General features: G+C 39.7%; 1 protein-coding gene across 1 annotated transcript in view; it reads left to right on the top strand.

The window, feature by feature from the left end:
* The first annotated feature begins 387 nt into the window (after window positions 1-387).
* The window catches only part of CPEB4 (cytoplasmic polyadenylation element binding protein 4), a 45,351-nt gene continuing 24,858 nt past the window's right edge, over window positions 388-20,880 (top strand). The window contains exons 1-2 of the mRNA XM_075164382.1: window positions 388-3,377; window positions 13,394-13,475. Coding sequence (XP_075020483.1) covers window positions 2,256-3,377; window positions 13,394-13,475 — 1,204 coding nt within the window. The 5' untranslated portion in view covers window positions 388-2,255. The remainder of the gene's footprint in view (window positions 3,378-13,393; window positions 13,476-20,880) is intronic.

Raw genomic sequence — 20,880 nt, 5'->3', positions numbered from 1 at the left:
GCCAGCCCTGCGCCGAGGAGGACGACCTGCCCTGCACAAAGATGGCCGCTCGCGGCGGGAACTGCGCTCCTCAGTCCAAGATGGTCGCCCCGCCGGCATCCGTCTGACCTTTTGCCCTTACTTAGGATGGCTACCAAGCTGCGGGCGACATGCCCGAAACAAAGGTGGCGGCCCCAGCCAGGGTGTTCCCTGCCCCTACCAAAAATGGCGGCGCGAAGCGGCAGCCGGCGGGGGGGGCGGGGCGGGGCCTCCGCCCGGGGAGCCGGGCCCGGGGGCGGGGCGGGGGCGCGCCCGCCGCCGAACCGGAAGTGCCGCGCTGCCTCCTCCAGCTGGTTGTCATTTCGTGCGGCAGCTCGGTCCTGAGGAGACGGGGCTCGGCAGCGGCCGGGTGGGGAGGAGGGAGGCACCGGCTGCGGCACCGAGGCAGGAAGCGGCGGCCGCTGGGGGGGTGGGGGGAGGGGAAGGAGACAGAAAAAAAAGAAGAAAAAGAGTCAAAACAAGGCGGCAGCACCAGCAGCGGACGCTTCGCGCGGAGGACCCGTCGCGGCCAGGCTCGCCGGCTACCGAAGCGCCTCCCGACTCCCCGGAGCCGGTGTCGCGGCAGCCCCCCCCCCCCCGCCTGTCGCCCTCGCCCGCGGAGCCTCCCCCCTCCTTCCACCTCCCGGCAGCAGCGTCCTCCGCGGCGACCCTCCCGGTGCCCGGCCGGTTTACATGAGGGGGAAGGAAGCCCGCCTGGAGCCGAGAAGACGCGCAGCAGGGGAAGGACTGCTCCGAGGAGCCGCCGCCGCCGCCGCCGGACCCCGCGCCCCGGTTAGTCCGCCGGGCCCCCCCTCCGCTGCGCCCAGCGGCCGAGACCCTGTCCCGTAATCTCCGGGCGATTTGGGAGAACCGGTTAAACACCTTCCATGGGGGAGAGAGGAGCCCGGCCCCCTGCCGCCTGCACCTTCCCCTCCCTGCCGGAGGCTGCTCCTCTCCTGAGGTAAAAAAAACCCTCCTGCCTTCCCCGACACCAGGACTCTTGCGAGGGAGGGGGGACACCGCGGGGGGCACCCCACAGAAAGCCGGGGCCTGGCGAGCCGAGCCTGCCTGCGCCGCCCGCCCCTGCCCCGCTGGATGCCGAGTCCCTGAGGAGGAGAAACACATCTAACGCATATCCACCCGGCCTTTCAGGCAGGGGCCCGCTCGTCTGCAGGGAGCCCACGTATCTCGGTGGAAGCAGGCGAGCCCCGCACCAGAAACCACCCTCCCAGCAGCAGTGAGAGCAAGAAAATCTCCTTCCCCTTCCTCCTGCACAACTCGCTGTCCCCTCCCTTCCCTTTTCCCAAGCGCTGAATGCTGATTTCTGAGATGAAAATCTTCCTCTTCGGACAGCCAGGACTCATATGAAGGACTCGCAAATATTGGATCATAAATAAGAAGCGAGTCTGGCGAGCTCAGAAACCCAGCCCAAAAGGAGCAGCATCCAGCATCCACCCTTCTCCTGCACAACTCACTCCCCACCCAACACACATAGAATACTAATTTCCTGAGATAAGATCTTACCCCTTTAAACAACCACACACGCGCATACACACACACACACACAGAGTGTATATTATTACTAAATATAATAGGTTAAACCCAGCAGCACGGGAAAAAGCCTCATCTGTAACTCACTCCCCCTTTTCACCCTTCTGAATGCTGAGATCCTGAGGTAAATTTTTCCCTTACCCACAGCAAAGACTCTTTTTGAACAGGACACAAATATATATTAGATTATAGAGATGTATTAAATTATTCCAGATTTAAATCTATTTTTTGCTGCCAAGGGGTCGGGGGACCAGACATCATTGTATATTTTTTTTTTTCTTTCCTCTTAACTCATTTATGGGCGAGTCAAGGCTGCTGAGGAGGAAAAAAACAGGATAGTTAGAATCTCTTTATCCTTATTCCCCAGAAGCTTTTTCTCTCATTGCTGTGCTTTTCCTTTAGAAAAAGGAAACCTCTTATTTTGTGAACCAAAGATTTATTTTTCCCTTCCTCCTGGCCAAAGGAAGGAAACGGACACAAATTGACACATTTAAATAGTTGAAGAGATCTATCTTTTGCAAAAAACAAACATCTTTATCCAAATCTGAAATAAATAGGGTGGAGGGAGAAACTGGAATATCTAGCTAAAAACAGGATACTTGCTAATCTCGCCTCAGAAGAGGACAAGGTAAACACTAAACATCAACTTGTTCTTACAGGGAGGATTCAAACCCTAAATATAATAAATGGGGGATTACGGGTTTGGAGTGTTAGTGCAAAACAACACTGGAAATAAGTCAGCTTTTCCAGTCAGATTTCATCCACATCTGCAGCCTCCACACCATCATCAAAATGCAACCCCCAGCCCTGCTGCTTTTATAAATAATAACACAGCTGCCAATGGCAGTAGTGCTGGGTCAGCTTGGCTCTTTCCTGCTCCAGCTGCCCATAATATTCAGGATGAGATTCTGGGGTCAGAAAAATCTAAAACTCAGCAACAGGAAAAGCAAGAGTCCCTAGAAAAACAGCAGCTTTCCCCTGGTCAAAGTCAGGAAGCAGGCATGCTCTCTGAACCTGAGAAAGCTAAAACTGAAGAAAATCAGGGCGATAATTCTTCAGAGAACGGCAATGGAAAGGAGAAAATAAGAATAGAATCGCCGGTGTTAACAGGATTTGATTATCAAGAGGCTTCGGGGCTAGGTACTTCGACGCAGCCCTTGACATCCACTGCATCTTCTCTGACTGGTTTTAGTAACTGGTCTGCAGCTATAGCTCCTTCTTCTTCTACAATAATCAATGAAGATGCAAGTTTTTTTCACCAGGGAGGGGTCCCTACTGCCTCAGCTAATAATGGTGCTCTGCTGTTTCAGAATTTTCCACATCACGTCAGCCCTGGCTTTGGTGGTAGCTTTTCCCCCCAAATTGGACCCCTCTCTCAACACCACCCTCATCACCCCCATTTTCAGCATCATCACAATCAGCATCAGCAACAGAGAAGGTCTCCTGCAAGTCCTCATCCACCTCCATTCACACATAGAAATGCTGCTTTTAATCAATTGCCTCATTTGGCTAATAATCTTAACAAGCCACCTTCTCCATGGAGCAGCTACCAAAGTCCATCGCCTACACCATCTTCATGGAGCCCTGGTGGCGGCGGATACGGTGGGTGGGGTGGGTCCCAAGGCCGAGACCACCGCAGGGGACTGAACGGAGGGATAACACCCCTGAACTCCATCTCACCCTTAAAGAAGAATTTTGCAAGTAATCATATCCAGTTGCAGAAATATGCTCGACCCAGCTCGGCCTTTGCTCCAAAATCATGGATGGAAGACAGTTTGAATAGAGCTGACAACATTTTTCCTTTTCAGGTGAGCATACTCTGTTATATCCGTAAGAAAAATAACACGCAAGTGTATTAAAATGCCCTAGAAAGGGTCGGGGATTTGAACAGTACAGTCTGATTGTACGACTTCTGTGCTTGCAAGTAAAAAAAAATATATATATGTGGCTAACTTAAAATGCCATAGTGTGAATTTTGCTCTGAGCTGTGAATCCTGTTTTTTTTTTTAATAGTGGTGGTCATATAAATATCTGTTGCCCACCAGACATCTGTATTAACCAGTTTCCTTCAGCTTAATACTTACACACATTCAGAAATAGCTGATGAACAAATTAAAAGTAGCAAGTAGATCTACAAAAAAGAGTAAGGAAAAAAGTGCTGCCTGATGAAGTATGAAAGATCTGAGGCCTTCTGAAGTATTTGAGAATGTACCACATCTGAGGAAAAAGTATTGAGTGATTGTATTTTGTTTTACAGTATCATACGGACTTGTAGTGCAACATAATTTTTGTAGCATTTTTTGGAAACTTTGATTTTTTTTTTTTACATGATGGTAATCAACATAGTTTGCTTTCCTCAGTAATGGCAGCAAATTTTGGTTACTGGCCATTAAATCATCACCAAAAATAGATCTGGATGAGTTTCAGTTTGTGGTCTCCTATATTTTAATATGGCCTTATCCTGGCAGGAGGCAGGTTGTCTGGCAGTTCAACCTCTCCTTCTAGGCTGACTTTTTATGAATTAGAAAAGAACTGCATAATGTTGAACCTAATTTGCAGTAAAAATTAAAACACAAGTACTCTTCTCTTCATCTGACCACTAGTTAAATCTAGCTTTTGTGTGTGTGTGTGTGTGTCTTTTGTAAACTCCAAATCCAAAAACCCAAGAGTTCTTTTACATTTAGTGGGTTATTTTTCAAGATCTTCAAATGAGGGCAAAAGTAAAAATTTCAAAATGATCGCAGTATTTCTAGCCATGCTGTAAGAACCAGCGTGACCTACTTTAAAATAATTCGAAAGATCTGTAGATAAAAACCGTGCAATATGTCTCGTGTTATAAACCACCCTAAAGAAATGGAAATACATTTAATAATGAGTTTGTGGATTCAGACGTAGGAACAGTTCAGTTCTTCGTAAATTGTTCAGTTTCTGTTTGGTTTGCAGGGCCTGCCTATGCAGCCTTCTGACAACAGAGCAGCTGCTGGCAATAACTTTCCATTAGAGACCTTTTTTCTACTGCAGAGCTACTAGCTGGTTCAATAGCAGGTAGAGCCCTTGTAAATTTAGAATGCATAGTAATAATTGATTTTAATGTCAGGATTTGTAATTAATATAATGAACCTGTGTCCAGCATACCAAACTTATACACTGAAACCATTAGAAAAAGGGACACAGCTGGAGTCGGTCTTTTTTCAGCCTCACTGCAGCGAGACTTGGCTCACAGTTTAATTCATTCTGTACCCTGACACATAGCTGATGTTCAGAGTGACAGAATGAGATCAAGTGTGTCCTTGCTGCTGTGTATAAGGCCCAGATATATACGGTAGAAATGTGCTTGGTTTGACATCAAGGAAATTTCAGGAAATTGCAAAGTCAACCTTGACTTCTGGATTGTGTTCCAAACATAAAATATCAGACACACGTATTTTGATCACGGTAGAGAAATAATTTTTGTGTAGCATGTTGGTATCTGTTTACATAAACACTGAGATGAAGCTGTACATGTCAAGACCAAGTCTGACACTTCTTCATGCCAAGAAAAGGAAAGTGTTGGAGTGAAGTGCTTTCCAGTCTGTTACTATCACTTCTGTGAAGAAAAGGGCAGGGCAGCAAAACAGGACTTCAGCACTGCAGACCTAGAAAGATGCTGATTAATTTTGAAGCCATCTTGGAAACTGCTTTTTATAACTTTTTTTTGTATAAAATCTTTCGCTCCTTTGGTCACTTAGTCATTTGTGTGTTGAAAGCGTACTGAATTTTTGAATCGCTGGAAACAAATGATGTAAAATTTGACCTTTGATGTCTTTTTATTTTTTCTTGATTATGCTGATTGTATGCCTGACTCAAAGCAGAAATAAGGAGTTTTGCTTATTGTATATTTGTGTTCATGCATACACATAAGAAGTATCCTTGGTGATGCAATCATGTACTGGACAAGGCTATTTTGTTACTGGAATCTTCTTAGATTCCTATTTAGGAAATAATTGAAAGCTGTCTTTGCTGCAGCAACATAATGGAGTAATTTGATATAACTATCCCTTTCATTTAATATTTATGTTTTGCTGCTTAAATCATTAACAAGTGTTGCTGCAATCTAGTGAAAATTGGTTTCCTTAGAAGGCAAGATGTAAACCAGCAATTGCAAATATTTGGGGATCACTTTTTTTTTCCCTCAAAGGTTGTCTCTACTCCAAAGCTTGGTGAAACACAGAAGTCTATGTTTTGATGGAAATCTTGGGGTAGCCAAGTGTAAGTGCTCGTTTCCTCTTCAGAGAGGACAACATTACATAATGTCCCTATAAGCCACTAATGTGAACTGCTGCTCACTTGAAATATTTCTGCCCGTGGCCCTTAGATGCTTGCGATGAAGTGGGCGTTCCAAATGGTGCAGATAAAAGGAAAATACTGTGGTGATCTGTTTGATAATCTTGCAATTTGATGATTGCTTGCTTGGTATTGCGAGCTGCATGCAAAACATTGTGCTTTTTGTTGTAAGTGGTTTTCATCTGGAATTCTGTCTCATAACATTTCAGAAGTAGCATGTCTGTAGGAACCTCTTGCTGCAGAGATGGAACTGGAAGTAAGGTCGGAGAAGACTGTTACCAGATCTGTTAATGAAATTAAGTTTTGATATTGTGCTTTAGCCACTGGGCAAGCGTCCCCCTTCAAAGATCTTTTGAAAAGAGAAAAGCCATTGTTCTTTGTGCGTTCATTTGCAAAGGAAATGGTCTCCAAACGAAAAAATGGTTCCTGAATTTAAAAAAAAAAAAGTCTTTTGGATACAACAGCCTTCCCTGAGAATTGATAAATGAAAATGCTTTGACTGTGACTATTGCATCTTACAAAGTTACTGATTTTTTAAATAAATCCTTCTACTTCTCTCCCAGCAGCACTGACAAACTAAGTGCTCAGTAATTGCATTTTACTGCAGCATTGCCCTCAAGATTGTTTTGGCTTTCCTTTTGCTGTGTACTTGCACTTCCTCATGAGAGTGGAACATCCTGCCTGTTATGCAATGCATAAATCTTGCTTTGATAGGCACTTCCAGGTTTCCAGACCTCATCTTCAAATGTGTGATGATGTTTTTTAAATTGGTCTTTGAAGGCACAAGCAAGTTAAGCAATAGTGTTCAGCTTTCTGTAAAAATACTTAAAAATAATTTGTGTTTCTTCCTGGAATCAGGCTTGAAAATAACTGCCCGTTTCAAAGAATTTTGTACATGAGAGCAGTTCATTATATCCACTTGTTCAAAATGTTTTTTCCTTTCTTCTACAGTGGTTAGTTTCCAGGTATATAACCTCTTCCAAATCCACTGAGGGTCTGTGCCAGAGAGACTTTCTCTTCCCTCAGGCAGATATGGAATGTTTGAGAAAACACATACGTGATTACAGAATGTGTTCTAATTTTGAGCTATACGTCATGATTTGTTTGCCCATAGAAATGGATTGATTTAATAAGTGCATTAAACAAATTCACAGGGAACTGGAATTAAAAAATAACCCCTTGAATGCGTTTGCCAATCTTTTGTCTTGAAAGAATTTTGCAAATAAATTTCTTTACCGTGCCTCTTTATTTTAATATTTGTTCTTTGTTTTTGAGGAACCTTTTCATAAGTCATGATGGCTGGTTGCATAAAATGAGGCTACTTGTTTTGCAGAAAGTTTTGCAGAATTTTATTTTTATTCTAGAAACTGCAATTATTCCAAGAAATTTCAAGCTATCATTTTAAAATAGAATAAATACTTGGATTTTTAAATGTCTGTTCACCTATTTTTTCTATAACTACATCAGCTGTGTAGTAATTAGTGTTTTGTATGCTGTTCCCCACAGCTACTGATCTGTGGAATTAGAAGCACTCTAATGTGGTATGACACGCACAAGTTAAGTACTGTGGAAGTTAACACTGTTCTTGTTTTATAAACTTACTACTGACGTTAATACTTCAGCTTTGGCCCTCCTGTGCGTTTTTGACCTCAGGGTTTCTTTTTAAAGAGAGCTTTTGTTAGAAGCTATTTGAATTATGTTTGTATTTTCCTAAGATTAAAAGGAGTACTCTTATTAAGCATTTTGCTTTGAAAATTGCATACTTAGCAGCCCAGCACAAAGATTGAGAACACAAGATATTGTGGAAAATAATTTCTAGAAGATACATAAAAAACTTAATATGTGGCTAAAATAGAATCAGACACGTTACTGGAAATTTTTATAAAGGTCTGTAATTTCTAACACTTAAAAAAAAAAAAAAGTTCAAGTTTGTCTAAACCAGAAGTGCTCCCTCCCAAAAAAAACTCCTATGTTATGCGTCACTTAACTTTTCCAGCTTTTTCTTATTGTTCCCTGGTGAAGCTATAAAAGATGATCAGGGCAGCATACAGCAACATCCTTTCAGGAAAAACCTGTTTATTCAAAGCCTTTAATTCACTGCATACTGGACTGGGAGATGGAATACAGCATTTGCAGGGTGGTGGGAAGGAGGAGAAGCTTACCCAGAAGCATAATCAAGTCTAAATTTGCTTCGCAATTAAAACAAAAATGTGGAACTTGTATTTAGTGCCTACAATATTACCTTTCCCTACACACTTTAGTTTGCCTGAGACACAAGGCTTTTTAATTGTGGGAAATATGTACAAGGTTTCAGAAAGTTTCAGGCTTCCCGTGCTATAATGAGAGTAGCAAATGTAGTTGTGAGTTTTCTAATTTTCACAAGTATTCTGGTTTGACAAAGATTTAAATATATAAAATAAGTCCCAGTTTTACAATTACACCTACTCCGTAAATACTGATTAATCATCTTCAATAAATTGCTTAATGCAATGGCATACTTTGCATTATTATTGATGCCTTGGTCTTCAGAGAAATCATATTTTGTAAGATTAAGCACAGCCTTAGTTACCAGCAAGTGCTCATACCTTGCCAGGCTTTACTTTTTGTACAGTTTGGGTTTTTAGCATTGGGAGGCCCATCGTGGGAAGCACCGAGTAGAAAATCTCAGGTTCTGGAATCTTCATTGTTCGGGTGATGATAATGCTATGGGTGCAGATTAAATATAATGAATCTGCACTTTAATAATTAAGTTAGATGTACATTTTTCTGATGTACAAGAGAATTTAGGTATGGGATCTTTAAGTGCAAAGTATGATCTTCCTGTGCATGAAAAATTCATGGTTATTTTCTTTTGCATAGGAGGGTGTCCCAGTATATATTGTACATGCTTAGTACCAAGTGACTTTTTCTTTGGAATGAAATGTGTTTGGACCTTGAAAAATAAAATTGGAATAGGAATTAGAATTTAGGGATTTCCTATTTACAAGTGGCTCCATTTCTTACAAGACCTCTAAACGTAAAATAATCTGTCTGGGTGCTAGTGGGGAAACCACTGTAGTCACAGAGGTGCAGTGGTTTGCCCATTCTGTATGACTCCAATGACGAAGTTGTGCGTGAAGTTATGAGCACTCTACATACTTATAAATGATTTCTAGACAGTAGGAGAATCAGAATAATTTTATTTTTCTGTAGACAGAGCTGGCCAGTGAATAGGTCAAAACTGTTGTGTTTGCTGTTGTAGAATATTTACAGTCCCGATAGCGCTCTCTCAACTAGATCTGCTAGCTGTCACCTCTTGTATATTATTGTGAAAACAATACTGCTTATTCAAAATTATGTTTAATGAATGTCTTTTGAAATGTTGGCTGACATTTTAAACATAGTCATGTATTAAGATTGCAGGTTGATTTGGGTTTTTTTGGTTGGCTTTTCTTTTTATGGCCTTATGTTCAACCTGATGTCTTTCTACCTCTGTTCTGTTTCCCCGGGATAAATGTGTGTGCCCTTTAAGCCCTCTGATAAAGCAAAATTTTAGATGCCCTAAACAAACTCATGAAAGCCAAGTTTTTGTGATCAACCTAGGTAAATAATATCAGGCCATAGTTAAATTATTTTGTTACTGAAGTGTACATACTCTGCTTTATTCCAGGGTAGTCATTATCCCTATATCTTTTCTTTATAAATAAATTAAAAAGTATACAGTAAGCAATCCAGCTCTATGGAAAGCACTGTAACTTTGTGAATTGATCCATTAAAAACATCACCATATTGTTATTAATTCTTTCTGCATGAAGTCTCTTGAAGAAAACATCACTTTTTTTCCTAAGTACAGCATGGCTTAAGTGCTTTATAACTCATAACTAACGTGTATCTGAATAGCTTACATTTGGTTACCAGTTAATGATCAATATCTTGACTGTTACAGCTTTTTTGATGTTATGAAATTAAATGTATAGTTACACATTTCTTCAGCAATATGGCCACTACCACTAACCTGTCATCAGTCTTTTTTTTATGTTAGGTATATAATACATACATATATTTCAGATATAATATGTGTTTCTGACAAAATGTGCTGGCCATCTTGGAAGTTAAGACTGGCAAAATTTGTGCTACTGTTTTCAAAGCAGTCTCAGAATAAAAGCCCTTTAAATTTTGTAAATATTCTACAAAACTACCAATGGTGACTTTCTGTAGTAGTGTGGACCCTTTCAGTGTCAGGGCAAGTAGGGAACTAAATCAATGGAGTTCTTTTATAATAAACACTGTGCAAACCTCTCAACCAGTTCACCATGGCATTTTGGCTGGTCTTTATTTAGGACATACATGAGACTGACATCTTTTCATTGGATAGATGTATACAGGTTTACTTATATACCAAGTTCTTGAATTACTCTGCATTTCCAGAGAGGTGGACTGCTGCATTAATTTCAGGAATGTATCCAAATTCAGTGTAACAGCAGTAGTGGCTCTTAGTGTTGTGCTTACTGTGGTTTGCTGTCTGCTAATTAATAAGCAGAGACGTGGAAGAGCAAACTGTTTCAGACAACCCAGGAACAAGACTGATCTTCCCAAGGGTGTTGGGAGGCGGGGGCAATTCAGCACCATGAATTGACAATGACGGGTAGACATGCTGTAAGCACAGAGTCTTTTTGTTGGAAAGATAGGCAAGAAATAGATAGTAATATACCAGCATTTTGAGGGTGCTCTAGCCTATGGCAGTCTTCTCCATTGCTATGACAAGTTACTGGAACCACTGGAGAGCCTGAGTATTTTAGCCAGTCCTCCTTTTTAAGTGATTGCTAATAGCTGCAGGTAGAAATATGATCAGCTAATCTTTTGTACTGATGCGCAGGGTTGTGTTTTAAAATGTTTGCAGGATGATTAGAAGCTTATAGACTTTATACTACAAAAGTGACGGCTAGCTGGTTCCCTCAGAAGGGGGAAACTATAAACTCCTCACCATAAAAAGCTACCATTGGAGAATGTGGCGTCCCTATCAGCTAACCAGTTCAATTCCATTTTTTTTCTCAAATGTTTGAAGTCTCTGTTCTCAATATTAAAAACTTAATTGCAGCAAAACTCTGTTTGTTATTCAAACCAACACAACACAGACATTTTAGAAACAGACTATCTTCAGGCTCACGTTCTCCAGCGCATACACAGCACAATAAATGAGAAATTACTCAGCTTGGGTTTCTCCCGTTGTGTCTGTCAGACAACTGAAATGGTAAGTGCCACAAATTCAACAAAGACTTGGAACTACTGAGGTTCTGCACTTTGTGAAATAAGAATTTTGTAGCTGTTCATGGGTTGGACTTGAGGTTAATTCCACACAGAGAAACACAATACAGTATGAAAGCCAGAATGGAAGAAGGAGTAGCTATTGAGGGATGTCAGGTTTGTAGAAAATGCTCCCACCTGTGTTTTAGGCTATTTTTGTCATGGTGTGAGGACTGCTGAAAATGTAGAGATTGCCTTCTAGCATCCATTCCTGAGTTACGCAGCTGTTAGGTCCTAATGGGTCCAGGATGCAGACCCAAGGACTGTTACTCAATCCTGCTAAGGTATTCTAGTGTAATTAAGAGTTTGAAATAGTTATGAACTAGTAATGTATAAACCAAAACAATAAACTAAATGCTACTAGGAAAGGAAGAAACCAATAGGAAATACGTGAAAGTAAACCACAGAATTTAAATGCTCATGATAGTTTCTCTAAGGTGCCTCAATTACCTCGTAATATAAATGATCAAGGAAATAAACACTGTGGGATAGACAGGGCAGCGCTATCCTTTTTATAGCAAATTTGATATTGGGCTAGACTAATAAAGCAAATGGTTTCAAACTCAGATCTTTCTAATGCTATTTGAAATGCAGCACATCCGGGTAGAAACACTTCCCCTGTTCTGTGTCAGTAATAAACTGTTCTGTAGAGAGGAAAACTATCAGAAAATTTCATTGAAAAATAGTATTTTTTTAGTGGTCAGAGTGTAACTTATGAACTTGGAAATGGATCAGGACTCTAGGATCTAGTGGATTCCTGCTGTTAAAATAGTATTAGGTGTTTAAAGTCCAAGATGACTGATCATTGTCTGATATAAAGAATGCCTCTTGCAACACTGCAATCAATACTGGTTTAGCACTTCATCTCTGGAAGTAAAGGACATTATAACTTGAAACACAACAGTCTTTGTGCAATACTGTTTTTTACTTCATCACTGGTTTTAAAAATGATCAAAGCTGGATCTTTGTGCTTTGGAGAAATTTCAGCTTCACAGCTAGAGTTAGGAACAAAAAAAAATATATTCACTGCTGTAATAAGGATAGTTATAGAGAAGCAGTTTAGAGCAAAGTGTCTCTTGAATTGCTCACGTTTTGCTTTCTTATTTGAACAGGTACTTTCTATGCTTGATCTCAGTTCAGAGGTGAATCTCTTAGAACACGACTGAAATAAAATCTTTAGAACTGATGTTAGAGTTCTTCTTGGACACAAAAATTAAATTCAAGGTGGATTAATAGAATTGTATAAAATTCTATCCAGGTGTTTCTACAAATGTCCAAATGTATAGATACATAGATAATATGGATAGGTGAATAATTTTGGGAATGAGAGCGATTTTTTGCCTCCATTAGTGACCTTTTATGATCCTGTAAAGATTTCAAAGTTTATATATAATTTCAGTTATTCTGAATTTGCTAATTAAAATAATGCAGTGCCAGGATATTTTATAGCGTCAGATTTGTAAGATGTGGAATTTATTGTTTTAGTTGGGAAAGTCTGAACCATACATGTGTTAAATGGTGGCTTTGGTTAATATGAAGGAGAAATATTTGGTAAGTATACATCAAATGATTTGAGATAATGAAACAGTAAGGTACATCAGACATCTTGCCTCCCATTTGTTGAGTCCTCCTTCCATTCTAGTAATGTTTGGAATACCAAACTTGTGAATTCAGGGAATTAAAAATCAGAGCATAGTTGTCACCTAGTAAACCAGACTATTTGAAACACTCTTGCTTTTATGGAATACTTTGTAATTATGCAGAATTTGAACTGACTGTGCAGAATTAGATTATTTCAGTTGTTGAGGTAGTAGTTTAGGTGAAGGAAATTCTATGTGTTGCTGGAATTTAGATTTTCTTAAATTCGGGCTGACATACCTATTTTATTGTTTCTCCTTGCAATTCTGTCTCCCAGGATATGATCTTTACTTCCTAACTGTGAAATTATTTTTACAAAGTTTAACTGTATAGCAAGGAATACAAACTAGATATTGAATTGGGGTTCTTAAATGATTGGTTATAATAAATATAGATCAGATTCATATTTAAGAATATTCTAATTTTTAATATTCCTGTATCAGACTGTCTTTGGTGGTGTATGTGTTTTTGCTTAATTCTGCTGTGGTAACATAGAACAAAACTGAAGTTTTTATGTTTCAGATGGTCTTGTTTAACACTGTATGTTGCCTAAACTGGCTTTGTTTGTATTTGCTTGCAGGATCGCACGAGGACTTTTGACATGCATTCACTGGAGAACTCGCTAATTGACATAATGAGAGCTGAAAATGATTCATTGAAAGGTAAATTTAGAAAGAGACTATTTCCTGCAGTAAATAATTGGGAAGACTTGCTTACTTAGAATAAGAAACTTCAGTTTTGGTAGGAAAAGTAAAGTTACGTTGTGCACCTAACACATGTCGCTCAGCTTGGGCAGGCCTCCTTTTTTTCAGTTGTCTCTAGATGAAGCTATTGCAACACATGAGCACTTGAGTGTGTTTTGTCTTTATACAAAACAATGTGAAACACAAACATAAGCTGATCTTTTGTGTAAGTTGCCAGTGTTGTTTTTAATAGATACAATGTGTGCAGCCTGTAAAAATGATCAACTTAAGGAATCTTGTGCAGCTCAGTGAGACGTAACTTTTTGCTTAATAGTGTTTTTCTGCTGAAGTTATAGTTCTTTCTGTCTTGGGGAAGAATGAGGTTTATCAAAATGTCATTTTGAGAAGAACACTGAGTATTTAATCACATTTTTTTTTAGTTCTTTACTTCTCTTTTTGTTGCTGCCTTGAATTGCAGAATTCTTTGTACCATTGGAAAAGGAAAAGGGAGGTTGAACTGACTTGCAGTTGGGATTTATCTTTTTTTTGTTTGTTTTTTTGGCAAAGATAATCTTTCTTTGAAAATACAAACTCAACTTACAAAGTATTCAAAGCATTGTCTACATATTTTATCTAAAGCTGAATAGAAACTGCTTATGGTATACAATTCAGAAGTCTAGTTTCTTATTCTTGTTCTGTATAATGAGTAATCTATGTCAGTTCGATCGTTACTTGTATAAGTAAAAGTAGTCAAACTCTGACTTATGCTCATTATCTAAGCATTCAGTTTTGTTACCAGTCATGAGACCACTGAAATAACAAACCTGCATTTGTGGTTTCAGAAAGTAAATTTCCTTCGATATCAAGGCTTGTGGTGTTAATGAAATCTGACTTGTTTTGTGATTCTTGCTCAGAAGACCAACCTTTGACAAACTGGCAATAACTTGCATTTGTTGCATTCACCGTGGTCTGAAATGCAGCTTGTGTTTCACATCCCCAGTACTGTGCAGCAATTCAGGGTGACGAGAAACACCAAGAAATACACTTTCCTATTGAAATGACACGGAGAGCTTGATGTAGATAAAAGTAATGACAAATTAATTAAAAAACCAAAATACATTCCCTCCTTATGTGGTGGGGGCCAGGCTTTTATCAATGACAAGTAGTAATAGCTTTCATTTGTTTTATATGCCCTCAGCATTGTATACTGAACCAAGAATCAGGTGCCCATCCTTGACTGCAGCACCTGGGATTTGCCCTGAGACCTTCTATTCAACTGTCAGGCAGGCCCAACCCAGGTTTTAGTTACGGAAATCAACCCAAGGTGACATGGCTGTAGAACAAATAAAATTTCCCTTTAAATTTGAATTTAACAAAGTCAGGTTCATATGTATTTATATTCAGCAACTAAACAAGGGTAGTTCTGTAGAGTAGTATGATTTTTAGTTTAAATGCTTTGAAAAGATTCTTTGCAATTGAAATCTTTCTTTTTGAGTGCTTACCATGTTTTAAGAATGATGGAATAAGTGTGTCAGCAAAGAATATGTATAGTTCTGATACACGTTAATTCCTGCTTCAGCCTGATTGTTAATCCCTTCTGCAGAGCCATCTATGGTTTGTCTAAAGTTCTGTGTGTGTTGTATCATACTGGTCGGAACACAGTAATATCAATCAGGTATTGTTCTGGGAATTATTTCTTAAATTCTTTATAAATTGTTCTGTTTCATGGTTAATATAAAAAAAAAGCCTCAAAACTGAGATGAAAAATTTAAGTGATCCTACGTGACATACTTTGTTGTGAAGTCTCATTTTTCAAGGATTTCCTCAGCACAAACATTGTTTGCTTATAGTGAAATACGTAGTACGCTGAATTTGACTGCTGCTTATCTCACATAGCAGACTTGATACAGTAACTTATTAGCTGTAATATACTTAGGAATGGATCTTTATTCAAACTAGCATCTACCGTGTTGTGGTAATGCTGCAGTGATTATCTGTAAGTAGGGCGGGATTTGTAAGGAAAGGAAATACCTTTAGTTAAACCAGCTGATACAGCTGGAAAAAAATTGTAACTTGCTGTTACAAAACATATTTCAAGTCAAGTCTGAAGAAGGGCTCATGTGATCACAAGCCTTTTGTGGTTTTTTTTCCGTCTGTATCGGTTGGTGTATGATTATATCTTAACCTAGATTCAGTCTCTCTCCTGTTTTCACTTTTCTTGCCTCACCTTTATTTAAACTGATTGAAAGGAATCTTTAAAAACCTTGGATCTAGAAATCTTAAAATATGACAAATTATGGTTGTCAGTTCGAATCTTGCTTGCCATTTCAAACACCTGCAGTTAAATAAGCAGATCCATAAGAAGTTTTTTGGTTTGCATTTTAAATGGGTTATTCAGTGCATACAGTGCTTTTAAACTAAAGTTGGATACTCTCAGAAAGGAAAAGCTTCTGGGTTTGAGACTTTAAAAATAGCCTGGGCAAGACACTAATAAAACATACTATAGAAAGCAATCTCAGAATGGCATGGAAATAATTTAGATGATCTAATAGGTCTCACTGCTATCTTGTGAGTCTTTGAGAGGCTTTAATATTGACTCAACACGAGTTTAGTATACAAGACTACCACCATGCCCTTTCATATTGTAATGGACCTCAAGAGAAAGAGGTACTATGTTAAAATATACCTTCAAAACAACTTAAAGAGTATGGACATGATAATAGATACCAATCACAGTTTGAAACCCCCTGTCTCTTGGAAATAATTTCTATCTTTAAATGGTATGTTCAGAGCAGCGGGTTTTTGATCCTATAATAAAATTATAAGTAGGAGTTCTTCAAAATTTAACAAAATCCATTCACAGTGTGTACTTCTTGACTGCTGGTGATTAGCTGTGCTAGCCTTGGATTTGTTCAGGACAGTAACAGTTATGTTCTTGGGTTGTCTTGCTATATGAAAGAAATAGTGCTTCCTGCTTGAGGTTCAAAGGTGAATCTTAAGTATCATTGATTCAGTACATTCAATATTACCTTTTAATGCTTTTGATAGGCATTTTTTTTCCCTCTTTTTAAGGTATATTTTTATCCCTGCTCAAATCCTCTTCCTTTGCTGAGCAGCTGCCGTTTCAATATGTTATTTTTATCCACATGAGTGAGTGTGCTGCATGCTGTATAGCCAATGACAGCCTGCAGAAGCCTTTCCTTGGAGACTAATTGCACCTTTTTTACAATGTATTCGGCCTTCGTGAGCTGAGCCTAGGATCCAGAGACTGATTTTTTGAATCTGTGTCTTCCAGATGGCAATTTGAGCATTACTGTAATAGTAATAGATTGACGAAATATTTCCTTGTTAAGTGACACTGAAATGTCTTTAAATACTTTATAACTGCAGACTGTTTTATTACTGAAATATCTTATGGTTCAGTTCAGGATACAAGGTTATTGCCTGGAAATTATGGAAGGTGAAATGGATTAAAGAAGCAGGCCAGTACATCTGCTTCTAGTACTGTGAAGCACTCCTGTAAAATTTGGGTAATAGCTCAGGATCTGCATGAATGCTATGAGTGTGAAATAGTCTCTAAAGACTAAACATACTTATGCACAAAAAGGAAGGTTTTAGAAGTAGCGTAAGGTCAGAGTATACATACAGACACTGGGAGAGAGTCAAATAGCAGCTCTAAATTTTAGACGTGGAAAGCCAGAATGATGAGAACTGGCACTCAGTTTTCTCTGAGCAAGTGGGTACACCTAACTGTATTTTTAAAGCAATCATCAGCCCCTTAATATTGATCTGAAAAACTTATTTCAGATGTGAAGAAAGTAGGGAAACCTTATAGAGTGTTCTTCGACGAAAGGGATCAAAATAGTTTTGACAGCATTTTCTGAATATTGGCTAAGAAACTGAACTAGTTGTTTCTTTTCTAGCTGTATGGATTATGCAACATGTTCATGTTAATTGAGTAGAATGGGCCATTTGGTTTCCTATATGATCCAAAAAGTTAATGAGAATCTGGTGAGAATAAGTCCCAATTTTTGCCAAGGGCTAAATAACAAAGCCTATGATTCTTTTTGGGGAAGTGGTCCTTTATACATGCACAGGACAAAATCTGAGCTGTTTTAAAGTGTAAAATAATAGATTTTGAGGTTTTTCTTAAATTTTAAAACCATCTTTGTTTTCATAGCAGTGAGGAATGCTTGAGGTTGGTGGCTAAGATAACCTTTCTTCCCTACACTTGTTCTGTGCAAAGATGTACATGATCTAGTTACCGAGTTCTGAAAGTCAAAGGCCTCTGGCCAACGCGTACGTCTGTACTGACGCTGCAGTCGCCTTCGTGCCGCTGCTGCCTCCTGCACGGGAGTGAGCTCTCCCCGGGGAACCGTGGTGGTCCTACCTCAGACTTCTGAGAGCAGCATCAGCGTTTGATCTCGTTTGTGTGCCTTGTCTCAGAGCAATCTTACCTAAAGATTATTCATTTGCAACTTTTAAAGTATCCAACTTGGGATGAAATGAACAAAAACTTTCACTTCTACTGCACCAGGCTGTAGACAATTTTTTTGTACACAATTAGGTTTGCTATGTTGAAACTGTTGATGAATGTTGAATGTTTCCTACTCAGGATCTTCTTGAATTTTACCTCCTATGCAGTAACCAGGAAAGGCTAACGGGATTTGCAGACTTGACTGCATATTAATTAAGAGGAAAACCAATTGTTTTATTATCTCAAAATACTGCTGAACTGGGTCTAATAGCAATAAACCACAAACCGTGCTGATGTAGCTGTGATGGGGAAACACTGTCTGTGTGAACTTTATTTGAAATCAGCAGCTCCCGTCCCTGTTGCAATCCGCTATTTTCAGCTGGGTTAGAGTAGAAGTGGTGTAACTGCTACTAACAAGTAAGGGCATGCTTTCTTTCCAAATGCAGGTAATACTCAAAATTTTGGGGCAATACTCAATATTTTAAGTTTTTAGTCTTTTGGTATGCTTTTTTCCCCAGTTCCTCTCTGGGCAATTGAAGTGTTTGTTGATGTATACCCACCTTTCCAGCATTTGGGGTTTACCAGAGCCTTTCTTTAGAAACAGCCAACAATCTAGTAAGAAAATTAAATCCCCTGGGCAACAGGAACGAACAGAAACCTTCCATTAATAAACACTGAGATCAGACCATGGACTAGATTCTAACCTTACAGAGAAGTCATCACAACCATACATAACGTATGATCTTACATTCATTGGCTGTTATCTAATAAACTTCCAGCTTTCTCATTTAAATTGACATTTGGTTTTGTGGCTTGAACTAAATGCTTCTTTGTAAGAGATGCTTTATTTGACGAAGCTTAGAAAGGCAAAACTTGATTTGGAAGAAAAAATCATGCCTCAAACTTGCAAAAAAATAGAGGACTTAAACATAGATGACATGCGGCGAGAAATGACAATAAAACCCCCCCACACCAGCTTTTCTTGCGAGGGGACACGTTTTACCGACGATCCCCGCCGCGGTGCCCGAGCCGCAGTCGGCAGCTCGCCTGGCACTACCAAATACTGCAACGAGGAGGTGAGCGCCTTTTAGTGACACACCGCCTGAAGAGAAATTTTTTCAAAGCGGCAGCCCTCTGAAACACGGCTTAAAACACTCGGCGTGAAAAGCCAGCCCCCTCCGCACGGCGCTGCGGTTTAGAGGCGGCCCTCCGAAGGGAGGGGGTGTAGAACCCCCCTGCAGTTGTTGCCTCTGTGGAACATCCCGAGCGCTGCCTCCGGGGCGGCCGCCGCTTCCTCGCGTCCCCGGCCCGAGCGGTCTGCGCCGCGCATGAGGGTTTCGCAGCGCCAGGTACCTTTGCTCTCCTAGTGCTCGTGTTCGGCTGTGCTCAGCGACAGGCGACCGTGTGCACTGCGTCGTAATTGTAGCCGAAACTTTTCCCTTTGCTGTATTTTCAAGCTGCTGCAAGTTGACAAGACTTCTGTCGTAGTTGGGAGGGGAGAGAGGAAGATATTGCAGAGTTTTACCCCCACTGGCAGGTTCCAGTAACTTTCTTTGGAGCGCGGTCGTCTTTGAGCTCTGATTTAAAGGTCACCGTTTGTGTTGTGCTTCCTGAAGGCGTGCTGAAGCCTGCGTGCTCTGCTCAGTTTGTGTAATACCGGTATTAAACAACAATGGAGACTTTTAATATGGCTGTGTTCTTAAAGTCACAGGCAGGCTCTCTCTCGCCTCCCCCGCCTCCCCCCCCCCCCAATAATTTGGGCATTTGATTCCTCACCTACAAAACTCACAGGCCCATTAGCAGCGTGAGTGCCCTGGGTGTGAATTATTTCTGTAGCAAGAGAAAGCACCTGGATGTATCCAGGATATTTTGGACAGTTAAAGCCTTGAAACTGGACTGATTGCTAAGTTATCAAATGATTGCCTGGTTTTGTGGCGCTATATGCCGTAAGAAAATGGGCTCAATTTTAAAAAAGGTTTTTAATTTATAGCAGTCTGGAATTGGCAGCATTTAGGTGGATGTAAATGAAACGAGAATTTGCCTGTTTCTTGGAAGACGTATGTGGACTGGAACACAGGTTGCCTTGAGGCAAAGCTAGAGTGTAATTTAGGTTAAGACTTTTGAGATTCTTTTCCTGATTATTCCTTGGCTTTGACATCTTACTTTTCTGTTATCAACTGCGAAAAGCCAAGACCCATTTATACTATCTCAGAAAACATTGTGCATTACCTAATAAATAATTTAAACCATTTGTATCCATGTACTCCGATGCATATGATTTAAAAAATAAAGCTGTAGTTAAGTTACTGCTGTTCAGTTTACTGGTTGCTGCAGTTTCTCATATTACGATGAAAACTGCAAAAATCCCAGGACAGGGATGCAACATTTAAGGTGGTATAATAAACATTTTTGCAATTATCTGGAATAGTTTGGGAAATTACAGCACAATCCAAATTATGTAGTGAAATGTAGCAGTTTAGTATTTCTTTTCAATGATAAAAAACATCAGTTGGAAGAGGTGAATTACTGTTGACATTAAATTAATTCCCTTGCATTTATTGAAGTGGGAAGTAGTTTGTAGGTTATGGTACTCCTCAAGTTTGGGGAATTTTTCAAAATGTTGACATTTGTTTGTCTTTGGAACTGCATTCTGAACTTGAGTTTGACTTATGTTAAATATATCTAGTGTTAAATATAGTACTGGACGAAAATAAGGTAAGGAAACATACTGTTGGTTACTTATCCTGGTACTACTTTTACACAAGAATTACTGAGTAGTTTAAACTTTGTGATAATACCTGTGTTTTATAGAAATACATGTCTTGATAGTGCAGATTTCAAACAACTAGATGTTTATACATCACTAGTGCAGGATTTTGAGGTAGGGTGTTAATTCAGCTGAGGAAG

Source organism: Calonectris borealis, chromosome 15 (genome assembly GCF_964195595.1).
Source record: "Calonectris borealis chromosome 15, bCalBor7.hap1.2, whole genome shotgun sequence".
Classification (NCBI taxonomy): domain Eukaryota; kingdom Metazoa; phylum Chordata; class Aves; order Procellariiformes; family Procellariidae; genus Calonectris; species Calonectris borealis.
Note: the sequence above shows the minus strand (reverse complement) of the source record. Positions and strands in the feature narration are given on the sequence as shown.